This window comes from Eleutherodactylus coqui, chromosome 7 (assembly GCF_035609145.1).
Source record: "Eleutherodactylus coqui strain aEleCoq1 chromosome 7, aEleCoq1.hap1, whole genome shotgun sequence".
NCBI lineage: Eukaryota > Metazoa > Chordata > Amphibia > Anura > Eleutherodactylidae > Eleutherodactylus > Eleutherodactylus coqui.
Window position 1 is genome coordinate 205,410,977 of NC_089843.1, and position 20,972 is coordinate 205,431,948.

General features: G+C 41.5%; 1 protein-coding gene across 1 annotated transcript in view; it reads left to right on the forward strand.

Annotated features, from left to right (window-relative positions):
* The first annotated feature begins 13,008 nt into the window (after positions 1-13,008).
* The window catches only part of FGF5 (fibroblast growth factor 5), a 79,448-nt gene continuing 71,484 nt past the window's right edge, over positions 13,009-20,972 (forward strand). Inside the window, exon 1 of the mRNA XM_066574915.1 lies at positions 13,009-13,675. Within this exon, the coding sequence (XP_066431012.1) occupies positions 13,366-13,675 (310 nt within the window). The 5' untranslated portion in view covers positions 13,009-13,365. The remainder of the gene's footprint in view (positions 13,676-20,972) is intronic.

The window sequence follows — 20,972 nt, forward strand, 5'->3', positions numbered from 1 at the left end:
GGGGTTCTTCTATACTCTTGGTGCACAAATGTTTCCGGGGGTCGCCTATACTCTTGGTACACCAATGTTTCAGGGGTTCGCCTATACTCTTGGTACAGAAATGTTTCAGAGGTTCGCCTATATTCTTGGTACACAAATGTTTCAGGGGTTCGCCTATACTCTTGGTACACAAATGTTTCAGGGGTTTGCCTGTTTGCCTACACTCTTTGTACACAAATGTTTCAGGGGGGTCGCCTATACTCTTGGTACACCAATGTTTCAGAGGTTCACCTATACTCTTGGTACAGAAAGGTTTTAGGTTTTCGCCTATACTCTTGGTACACAAATGTTTCAGAGGTTAGCCTATACTCTTGGTACACAAATGTATCAGGGGTTCGCCTATACTCTTGCTACCATAAGGTTTCAGGGATTCGCCTATACTCTTAGTACACCAATGTTTCAGGGGTTCGCCTATACTCTTGGTACACCAATGTTTCGGAGGGGGGGGGGGAGGGTCGCCTATACTCTTGGTACACCAATGTTTCAGGGGCTCGACTATACTCCTGGTACAGAAAGGTTTCAGGGGTTCGCCTATATTATTGGTACAGAAATGTTTCAGGAGTTCTCCTATACTTTTGGTGCACAAAAGTTTCTGGTGGTCGCCTATACTCTTGGTACACCAATGTTTCAGGGGTTCGCCTATACTCTTGCTACAGAAAGGTTTCAGGGGTTCGCCTATACTCTTAGTACAGAAATGTTTCAGGGGTTCACCTATACTCTTGCTACAGAAAGGTTTCAGGGGTTCACTTATACTCTTGGTACAAAAATGTTTCAGGGGTTAGCCTATACTCTTGGTACACAAATGTTTCAGGGGTGGGCCTATACTTTTGGTACACCAATGTTTCGGGGGGGAGGGTCGCCTATACTCTTGGTACATCAATGTTTCAGGGGCTCGCCTATACTCCTGGTACAGAAAGGTTTCAGGGGTTCGCCTATACTCTTGGTACAGAAATGTTTCAGGGGTTCTCCTATACTCTTCGTGCACAAAAGTTTCGGGTGGTCGCCTATACTCTTGGTACACCAATGTTTCAGGGGTTCGCCTATACTCTTGCAACAGAAAGATTTCAGGGGTTCGCCTATACTCTTGGTACAGAAATGTTTCAGGGGTTCTCCTATACTCTTGGTGCACAAATGTTTCGGGTGGTCGCCTATACTTTTGGTACACCAATGTTTCAGGGGTTCACCTATACTCTTGCTACAGAAAAGTTTCAGGGGTTCGCCTATACTCTTGGTATAGAAATGTTTCAGGGGTTCTTCTATACTCTTGGTGTACAAATGTTTCCGGGGGTCGCCTATACTCTTGGTACACCAATGTTTCAGGGGTTCGCCTATACTCTTGGTACAGAAATGTTACAGAGGTTCGCCTATACTCTTGGTACACAAATGTTTCAGGGGTTCGCCTATACTCTTGGTACACAAATGTTTCAGGGGTTTGCCTGTTTGCCTACACTCTTTGTACACAAATGTTTCAGGGGGGTCGCCTATACTCTTGGTACACCAATGTTTCAGAGGTTCACCTATACTCTTGGTACATAAAGGTTTTAGGTTTTCGCCTATACTCTTGGTACACAAATGTTTCAGAGGTTAGCCTATACTCTTGGTACACAAATGTATCAGGGGTTCGCCTATACTCTTGCTACCATAAGGTTTCAGGGATTCGCCTATACTCTTAGTACAGCAATGTTTCAGGGGTTCGCCTATACTCTTGGTACACCAATGTTTCGGAGGGGGGGGGAGGGTCGCCTATACTCTTGGTACACCAATGTTTCAGGGGCTCGACTATACTCCTGGTACAGAAAGGTTTCAGGGGTTCGCCTATATTATTGCTGCAGAAATGTTTCAGGAGTTCTCCTATACTTTTGGTGCACAAAAGTTTCTGGTGGTCGCCTATACTCTTGGTACATCAATGTTTCAGGGGTTCGCTTATACTCTTGCTACAGAAAGGTTTCAGGGGTTCGCCTATACTCTTAGTACAGAAATTTTTCAGGGGTTCACCTATACTCTTGCTACAGAAAGGTTTCAGGGGTTCACCTATACTCTTGGTACAAAAATGTTTCAGGGGTTAGCCTATACTCTTGGTACACAAATGATTCAGGGGTTCGCCTATACTTTTGCTACAGAAAGATTTCAGGGGTTCGCCTATACTCTTGGTACAGAAATGTTTCAGGGGTTCTCCTACACTCTTGGTGCACAAAAGTTTCGGGTGGTCGCCTATACTCTTGGTACACCAATGTTTCAGGGGTCCGCCTATACTCTTGGTACAGAAATGTTTCAGGGGTTCTCCTATACTCTTGGTGCACAAAAGTTTCGGGTGGTCGCCTATACTCTTGGTACACCAATGTTTCAGGGGCTCGCCTATACTCCTGGTACAGAAAGGTTTCAGGGGTTCGCCTATACTCTTGGTACAGAAATGTTTCAGGGGTTCTCCTATACCCTTTGTGCACAAAAGTTTCGGGTGGTCGCCTATACTCTTGGTACACCAATGTTTCAGGGGTTCGCCTATACTCTTGCTACAATAAGGTTTCAGGGGTTCGCCTATACTCTTGGTACAGAAATGTTTCAGGGGTTCTCCTATACTCTTTGTGCACAAAAGTTTCGGGTAGTCGCCTATACTCTTGGTACACCAATGTTTCAGGGGTTCGCCTATACTCTTGCAACAGAAAGATTTCAGGGGTTCGCCTATACTCTTGGTACAGAAATGTTTCAGGGGTTCTCCTATACTCTTGGTGCACAAATGTTTCGGGTGGTCGCCTATACTTTTGGTACACCAATGTTTCAGGGGTTCACCTATACTCTTGCTACAGAAAAGTTTCAGGGGTTCGCCTATACTCTTGGTATAGAAATGTTTCAGGGGTTCTTCTATACTCTTGGTGTACAAGTGTTTCCGGGGGTCGCCTATACTCTTGGTACACCAATGTTTCAGGGGTTCGCCTATACTCTTGGTACAGAAATGTTACAGAGGTTCGCCTATACTCTTGGTACACAAATGTTTCAGGGGTTCGCCTATACTCTTGGTACACAAATGTTTCAGGGGTTTGCCTGTTTGCCTACACTCTTTGTACACAAATGTTTCAGGGGGGTCGCCTATACTCTTGGTACACCAATGTTTCAGAGGTTCACCTATACTCTTGGTACAGAAAGGTTTTAGGTTTTCGCCTATACTCTTGGTACACAAATGTTTCAGAGGTTAGCCTATACTCTTGGTACACAAATGTATCAGGGGTTCGCCTATACTCTTGCTACCATAAGGTTTCAGGGATTCGCCTATACTCTTAGTACAGCAATGTTTCAGGGGTTCGCCTATACTCTTGGTACACCAATGTTTCGGAGGGGGGGGGAGGGTCGCCTATACTTTTGGTACACCAATGTTTCAGGGGCTCGACTATACTCCTGGTACAGAAAGGTTTCAGGGGTTCGCCTATATTATTGCTGCAGAAATGTTTCAGGAGTTCTCCTATACTTTTGGTGCACAAAAGTTTCTGGTGGTCGCCTATACTCTTGGTACATCAATGTTTCAGGGGTTCGCTTATACTCTTGCTACAGAAAGGTTTCAGGGGTTCGCCTATACTCTTAGTACAGAAATGTTTCAGGGGTTCACCTATACTCTTGCTACAGAAAGGTTTCAGGGGTTCACCTATACTCTTGGTACAAAAATGTTTCAGGGGTTAGCCTATACTCTTGGTACACAAATGTTTCAGGGGTTCGCCTATACTTTTGCTACAGAAAGATTTCAGGGGTTCGCCTATACTCTTGGTACAGAAATGTTTCAGGGGTTCTCCTACACTCTTGGTGCACAAAAGTTTCGGGTGGTCGCCTATACTCTTGGTACACCAATGTTTCAGGGGTCCGCCTATACTCTTGGTACAGAAATGTTTCAGGGGTTCTCCTATACTCTTGGTGCACAAAAGTTTCGGGTGGTCGCCTATACTCTTGGTACACCAATGTTTCAGGGGCTCGCCTATACTCCTGGTACAGAAAGGTTTCAGGGGTTCGCCTATACTCTTGGTACAGAAATGTTTCAGGGGTTCTCCTATACCCTTTGTGCACAAAAGTTTCGGGTGGTCGCCTATACTCTTGGTACACCAATGTTTCAGGGGTTCGCCTATACTCTTGCTACAATAAGGTTTCAGGGGTTCGCCTATACTCTTGGTACAGAAAGGTTTCAGGGGTTCTCCTATACTCTTGGTGCACAAAAGTTTTGGGTGGTCGCCTATACTCTTGGTACACCAATGTTTCAGGGGTCCGCCTATACTCTTGCTACAGAAATGTTTCAGGGGTTCACCTATACTCTTGGTACAAAAATGTTTCAGGAGTTAGCCTATACTCTTTGTACACAAATGTTTCAGAGGTTCGCCTATACTCTTGATACAAAAATGTTTCAGAGGTTAGACTATACTCTTGGTACACAAATGTTTCAGGGGTTCACCTATACTCTTGCTACAATAAGGTTTCAGGGGTTCGCCCATACTCTTGCTACCGAAATGTTTCAGGGGTTCGCCTATACTCTTGCTACAATAATGTTTCAGGGGTCGCCTATACTCTTGTTACACCAGTGTTTCGGAGGTTCGCCAAACTCCTGGTACAGAAATGTTTCAGGGGTTCGCCTATACTCTTGCTACATAAATGTTTTAGGGGTTCGCCTATACTCTTGCTACAGAAAGGTTTCAGGGGATCGCCTATACTCTTGGTACAGAAATGTTTCAGGGGTCCACCTATACTCTTGGTACACAAATGTTTTGGGGGTCGCCTATACTCTTGGTACATCAATGTTTCAGGGGTTCACCTATACTCTTGCTACAATAACGTTTCAGGGGTTCGCTTATACTCTTGGTACCTAAATGTTTCAGAGGTTCGCCTATAGTCTTGGTACACCAATGTTTCAGGGGTTCTCCTATACTCTTGCTACAATAACGTTTCAGGGGCTCGCCTATAGTCTTGCGCTGTGGAATAAGTTGGCACTATACAAATAAAGATTATTATTATTGCTACAATAACGTTTCAGTGGTTCACCTACACTCTTGGTACACCAATGTATCAGGGGTTCTCCTATACTCTTGCTACAATAACGTTTCAGGGGTTCGCCTACACTCTTGGTATACCAATGTTTCAGGGGTTCACCTATACTTTTGGTACACCAATGTTTGGGGGGGGCCGCCTATACTCTTGGCGCACAAATTTTTCAGGGGTTCGCCTATACTCTTGGTACAGAAATGTTTCAGGGGTTCTCCTATACTCTTGGTGCACAAATGTTTCGGGTGGTCGCCTATACTTTTGGTACACCAATGTTTCAGGGGTTCGCCTATACTCTTGCTACAGAAAAGTTTCAGGGGTTCGCCTATACTCTTGGTATAGAAATGTTTCAGGGGTTCTTCTATACTCTTGGTGCACAAATGTTTCCGGGGGTCGCCTATACTCTTGGTACACCAATGTTTCAGGGGTTCGCCTATACTCTTGGTACAGAAATGTTTCAGAGGTTCGCCTATACTCTTGGTACACAAATATTTCAGGGGTTCGCCTATACTCTTGGTACAGAAATGTTTCAGGGGTTTGCCTGTTTGCCTATACTCTTTGTACACAAATGTTTCAGGGGGGTCGCCTATACTCTTGGTACACCAAAGTTTCAGAGGTTCACCTATACTCTTGGTACAGAAAGGTTTTAGGTTTTCGCCTATACTCTTGGTACACAAATGTTTCAGAGGTTAGCCTATACTCTTGGTACACAAATGTATCAGGGGTTCGCCTATACTCTTGCTACCATAAGGTTTCAGGGATTCGCCTATACTCTTAGTACACCAATGTTTCAGGGGTTCGCCTATACTCTTGGTACACCAATGTTTCGGAGGGGGGTGGGGTCGCCTATACTCTTGGTACACCAATGTTTCAGGGGCTCGACTATACTCCTGGTACAGAAAGGTTTCAGAGGTTCGCCTATATTATTGGTACAGAAATGTTTCAGGAGTTCTCCTATACTTTTGGTGCACAAAAGTTTCTGGTGGTCGCCTATACTCTTGGTACACCAATGTTTCAGGGGTTCGCCTATACTCTTGCTACAGAAAGGTTTCAGGGGTTCGCCTATACTCTTAGTACAGAAATGTTTCAGGGGTTCACCTATATTCTTGCTACAGAAAGGTTTCAGGGGTTCACCTATACTCTTGGTACAAAAATGTTTCAGGGGTTAGCCTATAGTCTTGGTACACAAATGTTTCAGGGGTTCGCCTATACTTTTGCTACAGAAAGATTTCAGGGGTTCGCCTATACTCTTGGTACAGAAATGTTTCAGGGGTTCTCCTATACTCTTGGTGCACAAAAGTTTCGGGTGGTCTCCTATACTCTTGGTACACCAATGTTTCAGGGGTCCGCCTATACTCTTGCTACAGAAAGGTTTCAGGGGTTCACCTATACTCTTGGTACAAAAATGTTTCAGGGGTTAGCCTATACTCTTGGAACACAAATGTTTCAGGGGTTCGCCTATACTTTTGGTACACCAATGTTTTTTGGGGGGGGAGGGTCGCCTATACTCTTGGTACATCAATGTTTCAGGGGCTCGCCTATACTCCTGGTACAGAAAGGTTTCAGGGGTTCGCCTATACTCTTGGTACAGAAATGTTTCAGGGGTTCTCCTATACTCTTGGTGCACAAAAGTTTCGGGTGGTCGCCTATACTCTTGGTACACCAATGTTTCAGGGGTTCTCCTATACTCTTGCTACAGAAATGTTTCAGGGGTTCACCTATGCTCTTGGTACAAAAATGTTTCAGGGGTTAGCCTATACTCTTGGTACACAAATGTTTCAGGGGTTCGCCTATACTCTTGGTACACCAATGTTTTTTTGGGGGGGGTCGCCTATACTCTTGGTACACCTATGTTTCAGGGGTTCTCCTATACTCTTGCTACAATAAGGTTTTAGGGGTTCACCTACACTCTTGGTACACCAATGTTTCCGGAGGTTCGCCTATACTCTTGGTACACCAATATTTGGGGTTGGGGTCGCCTATACTCTTGGTACACCAATGTTTCAGGGGTTCTCCTATACTCTTGCTACAATAAGGTTTCAGGGGTTCACCTACACTCTTGGTACACCAATGTTTCCGGAGGTTCGCCTATACTCTTGGTACACCAATATTTGGGGTTGGGGTCGCCTATATTCTTGGTACAGAAATATTTCAGGGGTTTGCCTATACTCATGGTACAGAAAGATTTCAGGGGTACGCCTATACTCTTGCTACAGAAATAATTCCGGGGTTTGCCTATACTCTTGGTGCAGAAAGGTTTCAGGGGTTCGCCTATACTCTTGCTACAGAAATGTTTCAGGGGTTTTCCTCTACTCTTGGTACACAAATATTTGGGGGGGTCACCGATACTCTTGGTACACCAATGTTTCAGGGGTTCGCCTATACTCTTGGTACAAAAAGGTTTCAGGGGTTCGCCTATACTCTTGTTAATGAAAGGTTTCAGGGGTTTGCCTGTACTCTGACTACAAAAAGGTTTCAGGTGTTCACCTATACTTTGGGTACACAAGGGTTTCCCATAGCGGTGCTTAGCTATCTGACACATACACAGAATGAATTTTTCCTGCTTTGCCCATGCCAATGTCTTTATACTTCATGCTGTCAATGGAGCAATCAAAGGAACCGTAACTGATTTAATGAGACTTTCACAGGGTCACTGATTTGCTGTGGTGACAACTTTGGGAACACCTCCTGCTTAAAAGAAATCTTCCATTTTAGAAAGGGTTGCTGAATTTTGCTAATGCTTGGAAGTACTAGCATCTGAGTCCACATCGTGGTTCATCCAGTTTTTGGAACGATGGAAGGAGCCATAACTGACGGCACATCGGGTTAACTGGGTGGAGGTTGGGACTGAGTCTGACCCAGGGCCCACTCACGTACTTCCAACACAGAGGATTGCGGGTCCTACCTTGGTCACGGTTTCTCGGGCTTATTAGGCCACCTCCTCCTCCTCCTTGGGGTGTGCGGATCAGCGCTGGTCAACATGTATTAGCTCTCGTGTTACCACAGATATCTGAGGTACTGGTTTGGACCAATCAAAAAAGAGTAATTGATTTAATTAGACTTTCTGCAGTACTAGCATCTGAGTCTGCTTTATGCCCACGTTTGTTGTGCCTAGTAGTGCGCTCTAGGCTTTCGCAAGCATCCTGGCTGTATAACAGGTCAATTCATTGTACACTGCCTGTTTTTGGATGTCCGCTGATGTATAATGCTCTGAGTTAAAACATCTGGATTGTGCAACCTGGGAGCCTCAGATGCAGCCGTGCATGCTGCCCCTGCCATTCCCTTTCCATTTCTGTGGTGTTTTCATAACTTTCTGATGTTTTCAGGTGTTTCACACAACCTCCCCTATGCGGAGCATCGGTCAGCTTGAAAAATGCTTGAGTCTTCCATTGACTTCAATGGGGTTCGTTACTGGAAATGAGCTCTCGAGCATTACGAAAAGTTCGACTCGAGCAACGAGCTCCCGAGCATTTTGGTGCTCGCTCATCCCTAGTCATTACCTATATGCTCTTTTCTATGAGCACAGGATAGGCTAGTGGTAGGTTTGTGGATTGCAGCAATATGTCTATTATGTATATTCGTTCGAGTAGTTTGACAGAAATCTACATTTCATCAGTAGCAGCACACACACAGAGTATTACATGAAGTAGACCTTAATATTCATCATCTGCAGGCTAGCCCCTTCCACCCCACCTTCCAGTCACTGATTGGCAGCTTCCTCTCTGTGTACAGTACCAGGTCTATCACTAGCTGAATGGTGGGGTGTAGATTTCTAACAAACTGCTTCACACACATATAAGGGACATATGATTGCAATCAGTAAGCCTGATACTACAAGACCAGTTAGAGTGGTTTCAGATGGCCATATGAGTTTTTTTTCCTTGCCAGCCTTTCAAACTCTATGTCATAGCGCAGGAATTTGAAAAAAAATTGCGGGAAGTTGGGTCCTGCCCTATCTTTCCCACATGTAGTATTCACTACTGGGCAAGTCCTATCTTATCTCGGCCATATAACTAATGGGCGATAATCCCAAAAGTAAAAAATTAAACCATTGAAATCAGTGGCTTCATGTTGTCCTGTTATGTGGCAGTAATTATCATTGCCGCATAATGGGATATAAAACAGGTTAATGTGTTTAAGCCCTTACCCTGCTCTCAGAGAGGAAAGCATGAAGGTGGCGACAAATTATCAGAAAAGACTTAGGCTCAATTTAGGAGGGACAAATGTCAGGCAAACGATGCCTGACACTCATCCCCGCAAGGCTCACAGCAGGTCAGCTGGAGGTAATTTCACTCCTCACTCTCCCCCGCCCCCTCCATTGACTTGCTGTGACTTCAATAATGGCTAAGCACTGCCTGTGATTGACTAAGCACTCAGCCAATCAGACACAGCCCTTTCAGAAGGCAGGGATTTTAAATCTCCGTCTGCTCAAAGAACTTCAGTACAGTGTTGGGGAGCCAAGTGTCAAGACGCGTCGAGCCCTGACAGCGGCGGAGAGGTGAGTATATATATTTTTTATACAAGTTAGGGATGATCTTCAGGTAAGGTTGCCAACCGGCTGGTAATTCACCGGCTCCCTCCAGGCTAGTGCCTGTTTTTTTTTTTTACTGGCCCTATTACAGGCTGGTATTTAGGTTGGGTTGCCGTGTCCCCCGCGGACAATAAATAATTCCCTAGCGCAGCTGTCACAGATTACAGCTGCGCTAGAGGATCAAGCTGCTAGCACCCCTTTATTGTTTTTCAGGAAAGGGCTTTAATTATAAACCCTTCCCTAAAAAAACAACCCAAACTGGTGTAAAAAATTGAAAAAAAAATCATACTCACCTTTCTTCAGCTGCCGAGGCTCAGCCGCATCCTGTCTCCGCTCTCCCCGACTCTGCACTGACGTTCTTTCAGCAGCCGGGGAATTAAAATCCCCGCCTGCTGAAAGATCTGCTTCTGATTGGCAGAGGTGCTCAGCCAATCACAGGCAGCTCTCGCCTGTCATTCATTGAGGTCAGTGATCTGCGCCTGTGTGTAGATTGTATGTGATCATCTGCAGCATATTCTCGAGAGTAGATGACATTTAGTGTTATTCGTCATCTAGTTGCGAGAACATGCTGGCATGGATCCTGCACATGCGCACAGCCGCTGGACAGGATCCAGGAAATAAAGAAGAAAAAAAAATGCAGTGATAAGCCCCGCCCCAAGACACGCCCATTTTTGCACAATGGTCGGTATTTTTTCGTGACAAAGGTGGCAACCCTATTTTCAGGGAAGAGTTTATATTTCAAGCCCGTCCCTGTAAAAACACTGCAGGGGGTACCTGCATCCCATTGCTTTCAATGGGGCAAGCTGCAGTGACAGCCCCATTGAAAGCAATGGGAGAACATCACAGTCCTCTATCACAGCTGAGGAGAGAGAGATCTCCCCCCCCCCCCCCCCCCCCGTTCAACCCCGCTCTCCCCCGTCGCCCCCCACCGGCACCTGAATTTTTGCGGGCGAGTAGGCAGGTACTCGAAAAGGACGATACTCGCTTGAGCATCTGTCCTTAACGAGTACACTCGCTCATCTCTATTAATAAGCCATTTCAAACAGTGCATATTTTTTTAGCCATGCACAAATGCACATGTGTTGTGCACGTAAAAAGTACAGTGAAGTACGTTGGTGCGGGGCACAAAAAAATCATAGTTTGTTCCCTAAATACGCAGCACTCATATGCGCGCAAAGATAAATATTCTCATGTGCTTCTGGCCTCAATGTGGTCCACATGCAGGTGTATGCGCAGGCAAGGTCGTGCTATTGCGCATGCATCTGCATATTTTACGCTTCTATTCTCTGTGCAATGCTTGTTCAACTGCTCTCGAATGATTAAACCGTAAGGGGGCTCACATGAACGGATTCCAATTGTAAAATCCGCAATCGGCGTCTGCACGCAGAACACAGAAAAAATAGAACAGGTCCTCCTTTTTTTATGTGCGCTTAAAATGTGCACAAAATGCGCTTGTGAGCAGAAACACATTGAAATAAATTGGTTCTATTTAGCATGCGCAGATTTTGAGTGCAAAAACACCTGCACAAACACGATCGTGCGTGCGAAGCCCTGAGATAGCAGTGCTTCAGTGATATGTCAATATCTTCTATCTATAGCAGGGCGGTTCAGCACACACGCTACTAGCTTTTAATAAACTGTATTTAAGGGGAATTTCTAATAACTAAAAATGACTAAAAACAAGTTCCACAATGGCTTTTTGAATTTAGGAGATTCACCAAAGAGCACTACTACTTATATTATATATACAAATTATCCTAATAATATTGACTATCATGGGATTTATTATCCCCTGAGATGTTGGTTCTCCAAAGGGCAGTTTAAAAAAATTAAAAATCCCCCTTCAGAACACCTTTTATTGAAATGTTCTCAAAAACATTCAAAAATATTTTCAAAAACATTTGTAATGAGTAGTGCTATAAACTACCAATATTTCTATTTAAACATACCCCTGATGAAACCAATCTTGTTGAAAAAACTTTGGGTGATTTACAGGGTCAATACTACCCTTTTTCCCTAAAAAATAAGACCTACCCCCAAAATAAGACCTAGCATGATTTTTTTTTTTTAGGATTTTTGAGAATGCAGAATGATGTTTCACGCTTTTGAGGATGCTTGAAGCATAAGCCCTACTCCAAATTTGAGCCCTAGTTACAGCTAATAAAAAAGACAATATAAATAGTGTTCAGGCAGCTATACATGTAAGAAAGTAAAATCTTTTGGAGCAAAAATTAATATAAGACACTGTCTTATTTTCTGGGAAACGGGGTACTTAGTACTGTACTTACTCTTCCCTCTGTCTATATACCATCTTCTGGGTTGAGATTGTGATGATGAGGAGATATCCTATAACTGAGAACCTTCTGTCTCATCAGCCTATTTGCCTTTATTGCAAACGACTGAGGTGATAGACGTGGATTTTTTAAAATCTTTTTCTGTTTCGTGTTTTCTAGTATTTAATGCTGAGTTTGATTACTATATTTTGCTAGACTTAATGAAGTTGTTGGAATTTTAATTGTATTTTTTTTCTCAATGACAGTTAATATATTACCATTATCAGGGATTATTATATTATTAGCAAAAAAATAATTAAGTACAAAAAAAGTTTGGCAATATACAAACTTTACAGTTGTGGAGTGATATACATGAGAGCAGAACATAATATGATCCTAACATAACACAATGGATTGTCATATGTCTGCTGAACTCTATAGGCTACAGGAAACATATAGGATTTTCTGAAGCATTTGAAGAATTCTGCTTTCACTGCTAAATGACAGATTGATTTTTGGAGAGAAAAGGATTCTTTACTCTCAGGTTTCTTAAGGATGAGTCCAGTGTGATTTGTCATCAATCATTCATCGTGGTCCTTCACATGGCTCGCAATCTGCTCAGAGGAAAGGCTGCACTGCATTCGTTCTGCACATTACAGTGATGATCAGAGACTTGGGATGTTTCTACACAGATGAGTGGACGATAGATGGTGACACTCGCATGATATGCAGGTATACAGAAAATGCATAGTACATAGTACAGTAGCTAAATGGGCAGAAGTAGTAATGATGACCTCAGCTGCTGCAGAAGCTCTTGCATAATAATGGAAATGATTCTACTTTCTACTCCATGTAGCATGGTATATTATTTAAATGTATTTTATACAAAACACATTGCTTCTAGAAGCCAAAGGATGACTGACAGTTGTAAGATTAAGACATGTATTACCCGACAATTAATAAAGACAGCATGGAGAGTATATCAATCCCTCTTCAGGGAACCTAAGGACAGCACTTAAGAGGTTTCAGTATCAGCTGTTCTCATTGATCTCTAGGTAAGGTAATGCAGCGCCCTCCCCTGGGAATCTACAGGAAAGCACCAGTCCTGTTGTGGATTTTGGGTTCGCCCACATTTTCTTTCTGGTGAGATGGAAGACATCTGTGTCCAGCTGGGATCTCCCTCCATGTGATCTATGGAGTTTCTCCAGTCCCCCAGGGGTGGCACTGTACCCACCACTATTCTGCTAACAGATCCAACTTGAAGGAGACTTCTTATTTCTTAGGCGACCTCTAGCAAGAGAGCATGACAGCAGCATTGCCTTCCTGATGTGGCTTGTGCTGCAGGCAGGTATCCTTGCTGTGAGCTCACCAGTGTTATAAATATCTCTAGCAGTGCCAGTGCTCAGGTTAGCAGTGAGCCATACCTACCATCTCTACAGGCTGGCACGCTGGCAGCTGCTGCAGGAGGCACTGGGGCAGCAAAATGCACTTGGGATATTCCCTATTGAAAGAATGAGATTGCCTTCACTGTGTTCTGTCACAATATTCTTCCTCTCCACATCCCACCTCTGGACAGCAGTTGTAGCAGCTCCCAAGCAGAAAAAAGCCAAGGGGCAGCTTCTGAAGGGCTCCAGTAACCATATAACAAGTGCCATAGCCTCCTCTGCGGCTCTACCATCCTTGGGGGCAGAGATCAGCGGGTCCCAGTGGAGCACAGCCGGGCGCAGGACTGGCAGCTTGTACTGCAGAGTAGGCATTGGATTCCATCTCCAGATCCACCCGGATGGCAAAGTCAATGGCTCACATGAGGCTAATCATCTAAGTAAGTTGTTTCTGTTCATTATACTTCATAGCATGTAGAATGTTAGCAGGTATTTGCTTTCCTACAGTACAAAGTAACGAGCCATGCTGTTCTGTTTATAAGTCCTGCCACTCTGGCACTGCCAGCCTTCCTTCAGCAAATCATTTTTATCATCAGTCACAGGTGATAGACAGACAGATAGACAGATAGATAGATAGATAGATAGATAGATAGATAGATAGATAGATAGATAGAGAGATAGAGAGATAGATAGATAGATAGATAGATAGATAGATAGATAGATATGGGATGGATAGATAGATAGATAGATAGATAGATAGATAGATAGATAGATAGATAGATAGATAGATAGATAGATAGATAGATAGATAGATAGATAGATAATATGAATATATGAGATATATAGACAGATAAGAGATAGAAAGACAGACAAAAAGAAAGATAGAACGATAGATATGAGCTCAATATATAGATGATAGACAGATAATGTCAGTGTGTCCATCTAGCTGTTAACAAATTTATATCTGTATATCAGAGTTATGTATAGAAAAAGAACCCTGTTTCCTTTCCTTTTTACAAGTAAACACCCTATTGCTCAATATAATTGACCCAAGCTAATAACTTTATATGATTCAACACTGATAATATAATAGATTAAATGTTTATTTGGTAACAGTAAGTAAAGGTATGTAGCCTTGAATTTTATAATCAAAACACCAGGACTTTATTAGTAATCCATATTGTTTAATTAGTAAATGAGGACTGTACATAGAGCCTGCTAGCAGTCATCTATCTCATATCTATCTATCTATCTATCTATCTAGCTATCTATTTCACATCTATCTATCTCATATCTATCTATCTATCTATCTATCTATCTATCTATCTCATATCTATCTATCTCATATCTATCTATTTCATATCTATCTATCTCATATCTATCTATCTATCTATCTATCTATCTCATATCTATCTATCTCATATCTATCTTTCTATCTATCTATCTCATATCTATCTATTTCATATCTATCTATCTCATATCTATCTATCTATCTATCTATCTATCTATCTATTTCACATCTATCTATCTATCTATCTATCTATCTATCTCATATCTATCTATCTATCTATTTCACATCTATCTATCTATCTATCTATCTATCTATCTCATATCTATCTATCTATTTCATATCTATCTATCTATCTCATATCTATCTATTTATCTATCTCCTATCTATCTATCTATCTATCTATCTATCTATCTCATATCTATTTCATATCTATTTGTCTTTCTTTCTATCTATCTAATTTCTATCTATCTATGTAAATTATTTCCATCTATCTTTCTATCTATCTTGTATCCATCTATTTCCTATCTATCTATCTATCTATCTATCTGTCATATCTATTTCATATTAATATATGCCATATATATCTATTTTTCTATCTATTTATATATCCTTCTCATTTCTATCTATCTATCTTTCTCATATCTATTTATCTATCTATCTATCTACCTCATATCTATCTATCTATCTATCTATCATTATTTTTATTATTATGCTTTGTACAAATGAAAACATACTAAATATAGGCTTAAGATGAATATAGTAATAAGAAAAAGCATGAGGGACTCCATAAGATCTCTTTGTATAGTCTATAGTAGGCATAAAGTTTAAAAGCCACTTATGAATTATTAAAGCCTTGTTTCCTCATAAACATAATCATCTAAGACAATGCACATTATATCCTTCATTGCACTTGTGAAGTCCTTAAGAGACTGATCTCAGCTATCCTAATACCTACACAGGTTCTTTCTCTCTCTTCTGTATGGTTTCTCCTTTATACTTGTCTCCTCTTTCTCATTGATCTGATTATGTATAAATTGGAGCACCAAGTGTAAACGCTCTACTTGTAATACATCTTAATGTTGACTCTGGGAAAGTAAGCTAAATTAACTGTATATCAATAGTTATTTTACATCAACACTGGAGACTTTATCGGAATCATATAATCTTTCCACACTTCAGTAAGTAGCTCAGCATGATGGATTCCGCCTTGTGAGACAGAAATGCAGGATTTTTGGAATGGATTATAAGCCTTTGAAACTTATGTTTTATTCAGTCTGAATAAAAAAAGAATTATCCAGTTGTCAGGACAATCTAAAATGAGTTTTACTGCTAAAATGTACAGGTAGAAAGTATTTAGAAGTGTTCTAATCCATAAGGTAATGTAGAATTCGAGATTCTGGGAAGTACTTTGTAAATATTGCTTACCGCAAATTATTAACCAGCCTATATAAAACTGATTGTTTAATATGTATTATTATCCTATATGTATATATTGACATAGACCTGAATGAAATATTAAATATACTGTTGTAAATTGGAAATCCAGTGATTTAAGGGGATTTTACAATATTTACTATTGTTCAAAAGCACAAACAACTACATGTATATGCAATAAATAAATGTATAAATAATACAAAAATACTACATTAAATAATACAATTAAATCACAATAAGTCTTATATTATATGTGTGATGTACCAAAAAAAAGTTCAGGTTAAAGTATGAGTTAAATCAGTTTTGGTCCAATTTGGATATAAGATTTCGCACTGCCTTGATATTAAACACAACCTTGTTTGGCAACATATAGCGTCATTATTTTACTAGAAAGCAGCGGTATATCCTTTAAGTGTTGGTTTTATATTACACCATATTGTCTCATTCACTGATTTATATACAGTATGGCCACGTTGTATAAACTACGCTGTTTCCCTGAAAATAAGACATACCCTGAAAATAAGACCTAGCATGATTTTCCAGAATTTTTGAGGATGCAAAATGATATTTCAGGCTTTTTTGAGAATGCTTGAAATATAAGCCCTACTCCAAAATTAAGCCCTGCTAACAGTAAAAAAGTCAATTTAAATAGTGTCTAGGAAGCTATACGTGTATAAAAGTTAAACCTTTTTGAACAAAAATTAATATAAGACACTGTCTTATTTTAGAGGAAACACGGTAGCATTTCTACAGTGTGTTAAAAGAAAAATAACTGACTACGACCGATCCTTTCACAAAAAAAATAGGAAAGAACAGCAGCACTTGTGTAAAAAAATGCAGTAACAGCTGAAAACCTTTACGCACCAGAAAGTCCTTGATTTGAGAGACCTTGTTAATTTCTATGGGGCAAACTCCTGGAAAGTATATAACTTTTCCATGAGTGAAAGAAGTACTGGAAAGTTTGTTAGAAGTTTTAAAAGTAGCATGTGCTGTGCAACTTGTAACTTATAATGATTCCACAGAAGCGAACAAAAGTGAAATGGTTATGTTTAGCTGCGGGCCCATGGGCATAACAAAGAGAAGATATTATGTATAAGGCATAGGTGCAATAACATGTGATGGTCTGCACTCTGATCCTTTGCCATTCATTCTTGTATTTACATGCATTTACATGCATATTTAAACCATTACATTTGCGTTCAAAGTGGCATTTTGTCTTCCACGTTACTTTTTGGGTTTCCTCGTTTTTCACAACTCACATATAACATAGGCTTATGCTTAATGCGCTCCGTCCACACCGGTATTTTAGTTTGTGTATCGTGAGGTTTCTGTAAGAAAGTAAAAAAAAAAAATTTGAAAAAAAGGAAAAATAAATACCCCATTGGGTTCAGAGGCCTGCGGTGTTTTTGGATTCTCTGAAATTGACCCTGATAGGATTAAAAAAAAGCAAAGTTGTGTATTTTGGCATCAGTTTTCATCCTATTCAAAATCATAGGATCTGTAAAAGGGCAATGCGGGTATTAAAACAATAGAAGGGGCAGCACTGCTACGACTTTGACTTATAGGAACTATAGAAACAACTGCAGTAGTTTAGAGAACTTAGGTAATAATTACTAGCTGTGTGGTGTTACTTATAGTAACGACTCTGCTGTCTGATCGAAGCACCGGCATGGAGTTTACTCATTCTCCCCAAATATTCCTGACTTTTATCTGTTCGCTGATAGGTCATCCCACAACAGGTTGTCAGATTGAGTGGTCTGCTATGCAACAGGCCTAATTGCAGATATGAAACATGGTGCATGTGACAGTAAACACCAATTTAACTTCTATTGATTTTCATAGATTTCCCAAACAATTTCCCACTCGTTACTGTATCTATGGGGAACTATCTCCTAATACTACCCTATGTGTTATCATTACAGTCGTCCTGTGGGTCTTGGGGAGAATTCTCTTAGGAAGTCAGTATCCATGGCATATCCAAGATTTACTGTGTTTCCCGGAAAATAAGACAGTGTCTTATATTAATTTTTGTTCAAAAAGGTTTAACTTTTTTACATGTATAGCCACCTGGACACTATTTAAATTGACTTTTTTAATTAACTGTTAGCAGGGCTTAATTTTGGAGTAGGGCTTATATTTCAAGCATCCTCAAAAAGCCTGAAAAATCATTTTGCATCCTCAAAAATTCTGGAAAATCATGCCATGTCTTATTTTCAGGGTATGTCTTATTTTCAGGGAAACGGGGTAGATAGTCTGACCATGGCTGCCAGGTCCTGGGGAAGCCCTCTATACCATCGTTTTGGACACATTCTCACAAATCATCATTCTGTAGATTCTGGCTATCATGGGGTTCAGGTGAAGGGAAGACATATCTCACATATTTAAAGATCTAGAGGTATGTGAGGTGGAAAGATACATGAGGTTTGAGCTCATGCGGATACGCTTATATACTAATTGGATATTAACAGGCCTTTTCATAAGGCTGCTTTCACAGCTGTGTTGGGTCGCTTTAAGGTTTTCGTCTCTCTGCTCCGTTTTTGGAGGAGAGAAACCGACATAATATGGAAAAAACTGATCGTTTTTTCCCCCATTGATTTCAATGAGGTTTAAAAAAAACACACACAAAAAACGGAAAACAAAAGGAAAGACTTCAGTTTACTTCCATTCCTTCAGTTTTCCATTGTTTTAGATGGAAAAATAAGGCTGCATCCAAAAAAGGGAACCTGAACAGGAGCAAACGGAAGCCTTTCCATTTGATTTCCATTTTTTTTTTAAACCCCATTAAATTAAATGAGGGGGAAGGCGGATATTTTTTTTCCAATTTATTTCAGTTTCTGTTTTCCAAAAACAGAGCAAAGAGACAGAAACCTTGAATTGAGCCCTTAACGCAGATGTGAAAGCAGCCTAAGCTGCACTTAAGGTCAAGGGCTCCTTTAAGACAAATGATGACCTTATTTAACTGCGAAAGGGAAACTTTCACTATGAGCCCTGGATGGTTTTAGGCTGTGAGTGACATGTCTGACAGGCCACTGAGACATGAGGGCTTGTGCCCCTTTATAACAGGTGCATTTCACAACATGACGTTTGGTGCACGGATGTAGAGCCGCCCGGTAGGCTTTGTCTTACGAGAGAAAGCCGTGCTCCATAAGAAAGACCCAGGGAGAGGGTGGAACTGTACTGCATTACAATATGTGACGGGACAACATGACATCCAGTAACGCTGCTGCTCAGCCATTACAAATGGAAAGGCCGATTTTTTTCCTTTGTTTTTAGGTAAAAAAGTTAATTTAGTAATCACAGCAAAGTGTAACGACAACCCCGACATTGTTAGCTACTACTTTTATAAGTTGTCTTACGGGATCAATCACTGGCTCACCATGACGGAACTAGAATTGGCAACTATTATTTTATGAAGACAGTTGTGTTATACTGGATTTCATCTCGTTCTCTCGGGTCATTGCTGCTTCTTGATGGCAGGAATAGCAGTCTGTAGCATTATTTTTACTGAAACCCCAATAGAAAGCTGAGAAACTCCTTCATTGGCTACTTGTCAAGGTTTTGTCTCCATGGGTGACAGCTGGAGATGAGCGAGCATACTTGTTAAGGGACAGTACTCGAGCGAGTATTGTCCTTTTCGAGTACCTGCCAGCTCGTCAGAAAAGATTCGTGTGCCGGCGGAGGGGGGTGGGGGAGAGTGGGGGGGAACGGGGGGGAGATCTCTCTCTCTCCCCCCCCCCCCCCCCCGCTTACTCTCCTAACCCACCGCTCACCCCCGCCGACACCTGAATCTTTTCTGATGAGCAGGCAGGTACTCGAAAAGGACAATACTCGCTCGAATACTGTCCCTTAACGAGTATGTTCGCTCATCTCTAGTGACAGCCAATAATGGCAAACCATCACAGTGCCCATGGGGATTATTACTGAGCTTAACGTCCCCTTCACATGAGCGTATGCACATTTGCTTGCGCATGAGCATAATGTTTGCGCAGATTGAATAATGTTTTTTCCTGTGCGTTTTTTAATGAACTTTTGCGCTCGCAAATCATGTTCATTTATGCTTGGCAAACAAAGATGATTGAAATGGCTAATTAGCCTAAAAAGATCCAGTTGTGTGCTTTTTCCAGTGGAATTCCCCAGCATATCACACATCTCCTTGCATGTTGTGCATGCATTTGCGCACTCCCCATTGACTTCTATGGTGACCGTTGGTGTGCAGATGCACAGGAAAGTAGGGCAGACTAAAATGCCGACAAATAATACACACATGTGAATGAACCCATTAAAACCAAAGGGCTCCTATCTATGTGTATTACATCTGTAAATTGTGCAAATACATCCATCTGAATCTGGTCTAAGGCCGTTTTCACACAGGTATATTACAAGTGCATTTCTGTACCTGTAAGGGCTTAGTCCTACTGCCGTAGGCCCAACTACTCTCGGTAGCACGGAGCTTAGTTGCCCATGAATAAGATGAATCCCTTCCACCACCGCTGGCTCTTCAAACTCCACACCAGAGAGCAGGAGTTGAAAAAAACCGTCAGAAGATAGATGTTTCCCGATCTTCCCGCGAGTAGTTTTCACTAGATACGGGAAAGGCAGGCCAGGTCCTATCTGTTCTCACCCATACAATTAACATAAACCAAACCACTGATATCCATCGATATAAGTCGTTGTTTTTTGCCCCGTTATGCGGCCGTGATTATTTGTGCAGAGAATAGACCCCTTTGTTTTCAATGGGTACATTCTCACTTTCGCGTGCAAAAAAATTAATCATACTCTATTTTTGTGCACACTTGCCCATCTAAGGCACCATAGAAGTCTATGGGGGGGGGTTCACAAATGCGCACCCAATCCCCGTGAAATGGCACAGTTCTCATGCACACAAGAAAATATATGACTTACCCTATCTTTCTGCGTTTTACACAGAAAGTTGCCATAGAAGTCTCGTCAGATCAAGAAATCAAGGTGAACAGTGTGACCCCGCGGACAACCCTTGTTTATGCGCAGTTGCA